The 11,220-nt window shown below is 39.0% G+C and overlaps 1 protein-coding gene across 3 annotated transcripts; it reads right to left on the minus strand.

The window, feature by feature from the left end:
- Positions 1-835: 835 nt before the first annotated feature.
- On the minus strand, positions 836-10,487 carry MMAA (metabolism of cobalamin associated A). 3 transcript variants are annotated; one of them, XM_050327353.1, is made up of 7 exons: positions 10,471-10,487; positions 9,392-9,865; positions 8,242-8,364; positions 7,016-7,186; positions 6,627-6,712; positions 5,874-6,023; positions 836-4,551 (listed from the first exon to the last, which is right to left on the minus strand). In XM_050327353.1, exons 2-7 carry the CDS (start codon positions 9,807-9,809, stop codon positions 4,264-4,266), a joined length of 1,236 nt encoding a protein of 411 aa, XP_050183310.1. In that variant the 5' UTR covers positions 9,810-9,865; positions 10,471-10,487; the 3' UTR covers positions 836-4,263. The 3 variants fall into 3 exon arrangements, with proteins under 3 accessions (XP_050183310.1, XP_050183309.1, XP_050183308.1); XM_050327352.1 differs by lacking the exon at positions 10,471-10,487 and adding an exon at positions 10,184-10,456; XM_050327351.1 differs by lacking the exon at positions 10,471-10,487 and having other exon boundaries at positions 9,392-10,456.
- Between the last annotated feature and the right edge of the window lie 733 nt (positions 10,488-11,220).

The raw sequence follows: 11,220 nt of genomic DNA on the forward strand, positions 1-11,220 counted from the left end.
CTCCCCACACCGCCATCAATATCAGTTCCCCTTTTCCTTGCTTGTTCACCAGCTGAACCATACCTTGGTAAGGCAGCAGGGAACAGAGTATGTAATCCTTCCATTCTAAATACTTACTCTAACTGCTTATGAATTTTCAAATTTGAAACTTTTATTCTCAACCTACAAGTTTTTTTAATGTTCTATCATGAGGTGGGTGGATTGTTTTTAAATAAACTGTAAGGAATATGACCATGGAACATCTGAACTAGTTTTTGGAAGAGGAATCCTGTTGCTAGACAATCCGTGCACTGATGATTGATTGTCCAAATCACACATTCCAGGGAAACATAAACAATACTGACTTTTCTTTAAAAACAATGTTTTATCAATTTCTGTTCAATCATTCCTCAAATTATGTATGTTTGAGACTAGTCCAGCAGGAACACTAATAGAAGCACTAAGCTCTGTAAAACGTTTCTCATTTTAACTCATGGACAACGTTACTTATTGACTGTGCATCCAAGGGGGGAGCCATGAAGCACTCCAAGGAAGGAAAAAGGAAATAAGTATGTTTACACCAGTAGAAAGCAAGTCAGTGATTGAATCTTGTCACATTACTTTAAGAAAGAAACCTTTGGGAAGGGAACTGTGTATGGTTAAAAAAAAAAAGAAAGGTTCATTTGTATTCTTTAACTTTGCTCAACTCCCATCCTCAAAAATCTTAAGAGCCACAAATAGCCAACACACTGCAGATTTCACTAATATAGAAACAATATATGTGAGGAGAACATAAAGACTGAAAAGCATGCACAACAAGAAGTAATGCATTTACAAAAGGAGAGGGCAGATTAGATATGAAAGAAAAGTTTTTTATTACTTAAAGCAGGACATTACAACAGAACACTAGTCAAGAAGGGGTCACTGGGTCCTGTCACTGAAAATAGAGAGATTAGATATGAAGGGAATAAGTCACACTAAGTGCATGAACTTGCTAAGAGCATTTTTTCAACCTTAAGTAACGTGGCTGTAAATATACATGGGGCTCAGAGTAAAAAGACTATTGAACTGTAACCTTTATACTCTACTGACCTGTTTCAGAGTCCTGGGTAAATCACTTGATCTCATCACACTTGTTTCTTCCAGCTGTGAAACACCAGCAAATTCTATTACACAGGGACCTGAGGAAAAGTTTCACTCCTACAGACACGTGTAGGACTCCATAGGAGTATTTGAGCAGTTTATTCCTTACCTCCCATACTAATTTGTCTAACAGTTTATCATACTTTCAGTTACACACTTTATCTTGCTATTGTTTTCTCATAAAGTTATATTATTTTCTCATATTATTCTGCAGTAGTTGTGGTTTTAAATGTTAACATGAGAGCAACTTAACAACTCTACAAGCTAGGAATATGTCAACATCCTACTCAACAGATTTGTTTACTATCATTTTTAAGAAGCCCGTTTACTCGAATGACAATATTTTAATGCATTTTAGCCAACTTAATCCCACAGAGCTAAAAATGATGAGCTGGAAATGCTCTTTCCTGTCTTGGGAAATACCACATTTTTTACTGAGCTGTAGCCTACCAGCTAAAGCTGTGCAGCTCTTCTGAAGACAATGCATTTCCCCAGCCTGTCAGAGCATGAACAGAAGTGCACGATTAATTGAACAGCAGCTGACTCCAAAACACGGCACAGCAAAATTATACAAGCTGTATAAGGGTATTTCTCTGTTTACTGAGGCATGAGGCACAAGCGAACACATAAAGAAAGCAAATCTGATTTTCATTTAATGCTCTCCTTCAAGGAGAAAATGCAGTTGAAAGAACCTGCTTAAGCCATTGAACTGCCTTCTGCTAAGAGTTCATTAGTAAATTAATGATACTTTAAAGGAAGCAACAAAACAAGAAAATAATGATGGCCCATGGCTTGAGTGCATCAACAGATCTGCAACCAGAAAACAAATACTGAAGAAGTGGCAAAACATTTTCTGTTTGAGCAGCTGTCATTTAAACAAAGCTGCAGGTTCTATTTTACTTGCTTGGCAGCTCATGTATTAACAGACAAGGAAAAACAGCAGTCCCTGACAGAAGTAGCAGTAATGACAATAATAAGGGTTTGATCTAACAAATACAAATGAGGTCACCTCAAAAACTGCCACCCGAAACAAATGGACTATCAAAAAGTTGTGAACTCACCAGTTAAAATGCTGCTGTTGCTCTCATTAATTCATTTTCCACCTGACTGTCATTTCTTGTACTAGGTACCATAAAATACAGTCAATATCTAAAGTTGAAAGGACATGAGACATTACTTTTGGCTTGGGGTACTCTCTGTCATATTCAATAGAGGCTGTTTAAATAAAAAAAAGAAACTACAAGCACTACGTTTCTTTCACAACTCAGCATGGTCACAATACACTTCTGCCACTCCCCTCTATTCCTTCAGCTGCTTCTATATAACCAATTCCAGCAACCCCAAATTACTGATTATGAAATGATAATAAGGGGTCAGGGCCCTGAAGTTCTGACCATTTATGTGGTGGAAACCACTAATACCAGCTACACCAGTGCAAGTTTTCTTAACCAAGAAGTGCCTCAGCTGTATGTCCCACAAAACACCACAGTGCCCTTCATCAATATTTCACTGCAAACATACATGGAGATCATTGCTTTTAGGCTTTTAATGAGTACTTTTCATTTGCCTTGCAGTTTGCTTTTTACTTTCTAGTCATACCTTGTATTTTTAGAATAAAAATATACGGACTATTATACAGACACCATTATAAAATGGGAAAAATATCTGGAACACTGGCATCAAGGACAGAGGTTTCTTCTGCATCGTGTAATTTGTGCCACTTTCAAAAACAAAAGGAAACAAAATCCACAGCATTTTCAGAATTCATTCATCTTTTCTGACAACTCCCAAATTATGCTCATGCAGGAATCAAAATTCTGAAGCTCAGAGGCCTAGCAGGAAAAAGTAAACTCAGCTGGGAGCACAATATAACAACTGGGACAAGGGGAAAGAAGAGAAAAAAAATACTTTGGGGGGAAAAGAATGTTAAGGAAAAAAGAAGATCGAAGTAAACCAATTCACTGCTATGCTGGAATTGGGTTACTACAAGCCAAACAGGTGAAACTGAGCTAAAGACACCATACCTTTTATGTACAAGTTAAGAAAATCAAAACTATGAAAACCATGACTTTCAATATATGTTTTAAAAAGTTAATTCACCTAAGCAACCATAGGCTCACAAACTCTCCTATTTTACTGTTTTTTCTGTCAGGTCTCCAAAAATCAGCACTTTTCCACTTTATCCTCCACATTTAGTAGGTACCAGATGAACTCTGCTTTCTAGATCATGGTTTAGGAAAATGCTTCCTCCAGATTCTTCTCAAAGGAAAATAAAAAATAAAAGTGCTTTTGGTTGTAAGCAGCCATGTCTTCTTCAAGAGAGGAAAAAAAGTACCAAAACCGCAACTGGCTATTTTGTCTAAATCCAGAAAACATAAGTCAGATCAGAAAACCTCAAACCATTATTTCTAGAGATCTATTATTCTAGTATAAAGACACTAGCTATTAAAACATCCTGGGTAACATTTGTTCCATCTGATGTCTGCATTTAAAAAAAGTCTAACTAAATTTTGCTTTTGTATTAAAATATCTATTTTGGGATGCTTAAAATTCCCTTCTCCTTGTGTACAGTGTATAATAACTAACTACAGCTTCCAAACAGGGATCAAGCACCACCATGTTCTATTTATATGCATACAATCTATTTAAAACTAAGACTGCGGTCAAGTGCTGTCAGGCAGTCCAATGTTCTTGCTGTCACTCAAAGTGAGGCAAGAAAAAATTGCAATCCATTCTGGCAACAGCTTATGCTATATTAGAAAAAAATATATTGGAAAGCTGCAGTGTCAACTGCTCCTAAGATGACCCCATAACCAGAATAAAACCCTGCACCAGTACAAACCTTACTCTCACAGTCTCCCAAAACCAGTCCTATTTCCTATCAACAGATCTATGGTGCATACAAATAGAAGATCTGGGCTTGCGTTTTTTTGCAATACAGTCTGTAGTAATCTCTGAGTGTTTGGATTTGTCATGATCATCCCATATACAGAATTCAGTGGTGTTCTTTCACAGAGTAGTAGCTATGTATTCCATCAATGTCTGCTGCAGCAAAACATTTGAATCCACACATAGAAAAATTGTATTTAATGTTCATGTTTACATAAAGCACTTATCAGAAACAGAGTATGAAAATAATACTTAGAGACTATCTTTGAATGTTTTTAGTAGCAGGTCAGCTGCCAGTCCAGGAGACAAGACTCCGCTAAGAACCTTTTCTTCTAAAAGTGGAATCTTATCCTTTACTGCCAAGTGACTCCGGAAATGTTCCAACATGTTTTCTTGGATGAGATTCCACATCCACACTTTCTGCTGCTTCCGTCGTTTGGCAATCAACTCACCACTCGTGAGCATGAGGTCACGGAACTCAGTCATTTTATCCCACATATCCGAGATACCTTCTCCAGTTTTGGCAGAGATGCGCATTACCTGTTGGATTCAGAGCAATCTTTAAAAAAACCACTAAAAATCCTTCAATTACTGCACCAGGTAAATTCCATGAAAATTAAGAAACGGGTAAGGCAAGCTTCCCTCAACACGCTCACTTCATGAGGCTCTGGTGGTTTTGTGGGGTTTTTTTGAAAAGAGGTCTCAAAATTGTGATTCTACCAACTATAAGTGAACCCTGAGAGTATTTGAGATTAATAGGCCTTGTCCAACTGCTTGTATAATGAGAATAATTTTTAATGGGATCTTAAGCTAAAAGGTACACAATTGCCTTTTTACTTATACGTAGAGTTAAATACATATTCTGGTAGCTATTCTTTTGCACTTAAAATATGCCAGAAATGAGGCATTTTGACTAATTTTTTGGCCTTGGCTTTCCAGACTAAGAATTAATTTTGCCAGTATTTCAGATAGCTTACACAGTCTTTTAAATGGAACAGGCTGGTTTTTTGAAGTCTCCCTCTTTCCCCACTTACAAAAGAATGGCTAAATCTCAGGCAGCCCAGCTGATTTAACCTTAATTCAATGGGTCAATATCAGTACCAGGGTAGAGCAAACACACTTTATAACATGGGCATAAATAAAGGAAGCGAGAGTGTGTGCCTGTGCTTATTCTATATACACATATTAAAAATTAGTACTGGACCTTCTCCTTTATAATTTACCATAACCTTTTAATAGGTGAAATACAACATCAAAACTGGAGACCCAGGGGATGAGAATTCCAATAATCTAGACATTGCATACACAAATAGATAAGATTCTTGCCCAAGAACCTTCATTATGTGAGCAACAAAAAAATATTAAAGCAAACAAAACGTAAGTACTAGTGAAAGAATAAAGATAACCACAGGCTTCAGAGTTATAAACGAGGGAGAAATGGCCTATGGGACATCGTAGGATATGCTTAGTTTACAAAAAGCAATTAAAGTTTGTTCCACTACTGATGTTAGTAATAGGTCTGCCTAGTTCACATAGTGCTGAGATTGTAGCTCAGGACAGAACTCATGGGAAGGAGGACTGGCTTTGCACAGTGTTTCATGTGGCACACCTTAAGATCAGAGGTGACACATGAACGGCAGCTATCAGCTCTCCAGCACAGTGGAAAACTAAACAACCAACTGAAATTTTTACAAAAGAGCCCAGGGAGACTAGGACAGCTAGATGGGAGGATATCAATCCTAACTCATTCAGTACTTTTTCTGAGGGAAAAAAATACAAAAAAAGCCAAACACACCAAGAAAACCCAAACAAAACAAAGGCATACCCAAACTGACACACAAACCACAGCGAAGTACACAAACCTTTGGTCTCCAAACCCTCGAACGCTTGTGAAGCAGCTTCATAGCACTGATATATTCAGCCTGTATTCTCCGTGCAGCCACAACTAAATCACCATCAGCCTTATTGATAGCAACCAGATCTGCCATCTCAATGATACCCCGCTTGATACCCTAAGCAGAACATGGAGAGAAATCATGAACACCCAGAAGGGCTGTGACATGCTGATATATCACAAAAAGCAAGTCAAAATGCTATTTCACTTCCTAGTGGCTCTGACTGACTTTTTTGTGTGTACATGTGTGTGTATGTGCTAGCCACACAAGAGTAGTACCAACAACACCCTCTGTCATTACCGGTTATTACTCTACTTTGACACAAGAACACTGTCCATGGACATCAGAGTTCACATGTAAACCTACTTTGTGTATTGAGACTCAGGTTTACCCAAGACATGATCAAGTTTGCAAAACTACTTATATTAATTTCTGTTTTCCTATAACACAAAACCCTCCCCAAAATTTTATTTAACTAGTCAATACGTCAAAGTTAAGTCACAGAGTACCAAAATTTTACATCCTAATACTTCCGAAATCAGGGGAGCATATCAGATCTTAGCTGTGCAATAAATTTGATGGCACTGAAAATACTTTGACAGTAACAGTATAATGGACAAAACACTATTGATGTGGACTTTCTGCACAGATACTACATCTTGAATTTAAGGTTCTCTTTCTAGTCCTAGGCAGTAATCAATAAGAGAAACTGAGAAATACCTGTAATTCATCTCCACCTGCAGGTGGTAGCAGTAATATAAACATATCAACCATATCAGCCACAGCAAATTCTGACTGTCCCACACCTAAAAAATTAAATTCACAGTTCACCATTTATTGCAAACTTTCAGTCACATTCATTACAGTAATTATTACAGATCCCAGCACTGCACCACAAACCAATCCCACTAACAAAACAAAGATGACAGGAAACACAACAGTTTTGTAAAAGACAAAGAGGACGAGAAAAGAGACAGAATGGGCATTCGTGTTCAACCAGTGACCAGGTATGAAACATGAGCAAAATAAAGGATAAAAGCATGCAATTAGTAACACACCTTATTTAGATATCACAACCGGGTAATTAAAGGGAAGCCCTAAGCACATACCTACTGTTTCCACAAGAACAACATCGTAGCCTCCTCCTTCACACAGCAGAATGGCTTCATTTGTGGTCCTTGTTACACCTCCCAGTGTCCCACTGGTTGGAGAAGGTCTGATGTAAGCATTCATGTCTCTTGACAACTCAGTCATCCGTGTTTTATCACCCAACAGAGAACCTTAAACATGTAATGGTAAATTATTTCAGAAGTGCAACACAGTCAAACTTCCCCTTCTCCCTCCCGCCAATAAATGAGTGGGAAAAGACAGATCTTTTGGGCTAAGTCAGCCAAATAGGAATAGTTGCTCAAGACTTTGCTGAGGACTAGGAAGTTATGGTCTGGTTCTTCCACCCATCAGAAGCTGGAAAGGCCGGATAAGCAGACTCTACTGCTATCAAATACGAAGAATTTGTTCTAGATCAGAATTAATTCTACTCTTCCTGAATGGCTTTTTGAGGCCTATAGACACACCAGGCCACACAACCAAACCTTTGCCGCTTCTGTCTAAAGTAACGAATCCCTGCATTATGATTCTGATACATCCTGATGGTAGATTTTTTATTTTAAGAAAGCTGACATAAATCTATTTGAACAAATTGTGCATCAGTCTCAGCAAGATCTATGCACACAATACACATTCCAAAAGATGAGGGATGCTCAATTCTTTCAACTGGTGCAGCCTTGTTATCATAATTTACTATTCTATTGATGCATCCTGAATGCATGCACTCAAGAATAGTCTGTCTTAGCTCCAGGTCATTGCAGTGGTGAAGGTTTTTGTCTTTATAAATAGTTACATATCATAGCATCTTCTCTAACAGCCCAGAAGCTGAAAAAAGTAATTATGTTCCCTGGAAGCTGCCCATTAGAAATAGATCAAAATCAAGATTCTATATTTATGCCAGGGATACCATGAATGAAGCACGGTCAGCTTATGATTCCCTTACGATCTGTTATTTGAAAGTGACACTTTACAGCCACACAGCTTCAAAGAAATTCAAATTTAGAAAAAAAAACAAAGTGTAAGGCTGAACATTCCAACACTGAAAAAGAGGAAATGTCACAAAATTAGGACACTGATACCTATTTCCCAATTTTATATCAGATGGGGAAAAAATGAAAACCTGATACACTTAATATTTTCTTTTAGAGGTTGCAAATTTTCCTCCATTTGGTCCAAAGAAATACTCTTATAGTTGACAAGGTATACTCAAACTTTAATTCACACTCACCACCGCTTGTACTAGAGGAAGGGTCTACAGCCAGCACAGACACTTTGTGTTTTCTTTCTGTAAGCATTTTCCCAAAGCACTCTATGAAAGTCGATTTTCCAGCACCAGGAGGACCAGACAACCCTAAATAATCATATTAGGAAGAAAAAAACATTTTGTTAATCAAATAAACAATATACCACATGAACACCATCAACATCTAAGTTGATAATTCATACTTTAACACAATATCACAGCAAAGGCAAATAGAAGATATGCCAAAACTCTTACACCACCTAAGCAGCTGTAATTCACTCAAAATACACTATCTTGATTCACCCAATGCAGCAGCCCCCACTTCACTACCCTTCATCCTACCCCCACTAACATGACATTGGGCTTATCCACACATATTTACTTCCCTCCAAATACATTTACTTATGTTGACTTATCTTTCAGAACTTTCAAAACATTTTATCCTAAAACTGGGCTTTTCAGATGTACTGACATTTACAAAAGAAACACTGTAAAAGCAAAAGCCCTCACCTTGCAGAGCTGTTACTTCAAAAAATGAGGCCATTTACTTGTGTGTCAAAGTTCACAAACTAAGATTAGCACCAAACTATTCTCACTCCCACACCCAATTTCTTCTTCAGACACAAGAGATGAGTTGTGCATGATATACATTAGTAGCCCATCTCTTTGCAAGGGAAAAATATTTCAGAGCTTCCAAGAGAATCAGGTTCAAGTCTCTTTCAGCTGAAAAGTAGGCTGCTTTAGAGGAAGGTCATAAAACAGGAAAGTAGGTGTTTTTCCTTTTGTAGATTGAAAAAGGGATTCAAGAAAGATTCGAGGAAAGATCAGGTCTGCTTGACTACATCCTTCCTTGTCTAGGTGGAGACAATATCTGCGTCAATCTGCTAAAGTTTCAGTTTATAACAAAAAAACACCCCTCATAACACACGTCCAAGAAGGAACAATAATTTCTAAAGCTTTTTCAAAAGCATTTTTCATATCAAGCCATAATTCCACTGGACAAGAGAAGCAATCTAATTGGTTACAAACCACACAAACCCAACAATCCAAGACTACAGACCACAAATAGTAGTGATAATGAAAGGTGAGAACTGCAATTCCATGTAAGCTACTAGACAGATATAAAAGGACTAACCCACTCTAAAGGCAAGTGGTTTTCCTTGATTTAACTTTTCTTGTTCCCTGTGGTAGGATAATACCTTCTGAAGGAGCACCTGGGCTACTTTCTTCTTCCTACTCTGAGTTGATTCTACAAGTGTAATGGCTTCAGCTAAACAGGCTCTATGACTCTGGATTAGTCCATTGTAGAGTCTGTCTACGAGTCTTTGTTCTCTGTCAGAAAGTCCCTCTATTTGCTGCTCAGGGGCTACTTGTTGACAGAGTTCTCTCCTCAAACCATTTGATGAACGCATCCATTTTGTACGACAGTGGTGCGCTGATGCAAGAGATCTAATGCACAGAAAATCTGCTCTGGAAGTGAAGTGGAAGTTCATGAAGTAAGTTCTTCTGAAGAAATAACGAGGGAATCCCATCAGCAAAGAGGGGATCTTCATCTTGTTTGGAATTAAAAAGTACAAGAGGTATCAGTTCACTTATGTTTGCAGACAACCTAAAGAGAAATAGAAACATCTTTACTTTCTTCAAAGCATTGGGAAGGACTCAAATGAAACCTATCTATACAGATGATCATCAGCTTTTATTTTAACCGTATTTACTGTCTGGAATAAAGACAGTTCCCTTTTCCCGCTAAAAAGACACAACAGAAAGCAGCTACACAACCGTCAACAGCGCATCTTCTCTTTATTATCATACTCAGTAAAATATTACTTTTATAAAAAAGCAGACACATAAACAGCACTCTAAAATAAAGGTGGTCTCTGAGAGCACACGCAGCACGCCGCAAATACAGGAACAAAACAACCCTTACGCTCCCTGAAATCGCTGTGTGTCCCACTCTCACGGCCGCGGGGCTGTTTTTAACAATTACTCGGGATGAGGGTTTTTCTGCACTTATTTCCGGAGGATGGTGGGGGAAGAAGGGGGAGGGCTCAGACACAAGGAGGTTTAGGAATAAACCCAAGGAGCTGAAGCCTCCCGAGGCATCCCGGGCAACCCCGGCCCCGCAGCCGCTCGATCGCCTCGGCCCGGGCGGTACCGCTGACGCGGATGAGGGCGCGGGAAAATTCCTCTCTCCCCGCCATTCACAGCACCTACCGGCGTCCACCCGGCTCCGCCCCGGGAAGTGACGCCCTCAAGCTGAGCCGGAACCCGCTGTCCGGGCAGGGAACAGGGAGTGTAGGATGGGGCCGGGGTTGCCGAAAGGAAAGGATTCCCACCCCCGCCCCGCCGCGTCATCCTCGCCCCTTCAAAGCCGGGTGTCAAGTCCTTAGGAGTCAGTTCTGGCCCTTTCATGGGCTCACAGATTTCCATGCTGATGGAGCCACAGTCCGTCTGCCTAGCCTTTCAAGGAAGGGTGTTGCAAACCCTCATTTCTCTCCTGAAATCTTAGAAATGTCCGCTTTGAGTGTACGCCTGGCGATTTACTCTTCCCCTCGTTTCATTTCAGATAGCAGGAAAGGAGAAGAAATGCTTAACCCCCCCTCCAGTGCTTATTACATCATATTTATTTTCAGCCTTCGTTTTTGGCAAGCTAAACCCGATTTTTAAAATTTCCTTCCATGGAATGTTGGTTTATTGCGGGGTGGGTTTTGTTTTACTTTTTAAAAAATTATTATTGTTTCTCCAGTCATCTTACAGCCACTTTTCCGCCCATCTCCTTGTTAAAGTACATGTGTATGTGTGTGTTTATTTGTTTGTTTGGGAGGTCTGATAATCTTTAATTTAAATCATCTTCCTTTTTGTTCTCTCTGCTTCTTTTCCCCAGGGATGTCAAAGGAATAAAAGTGTGCACCCCATAGTTATTCCATCACCATCTGCAAACTTGTCCAAGATTTAAGGGAACTT

Source organism: Myiozetetes cayanensis, unplaced genomic scaffold (assembly GCF_022539395.1).
Source record: "Myiozetetes cayanensis isolate MyiCay16 unplaced genomic scaffold, myiCay2020 scf33, whole genome shotgun sequence".
Lineage (NCBI taxonomy): Eukaryota > Metazoa > Chordata > Aves > Passeriformes > Tyrannidae > Myiozetetes > Myiozetetes cayanensis.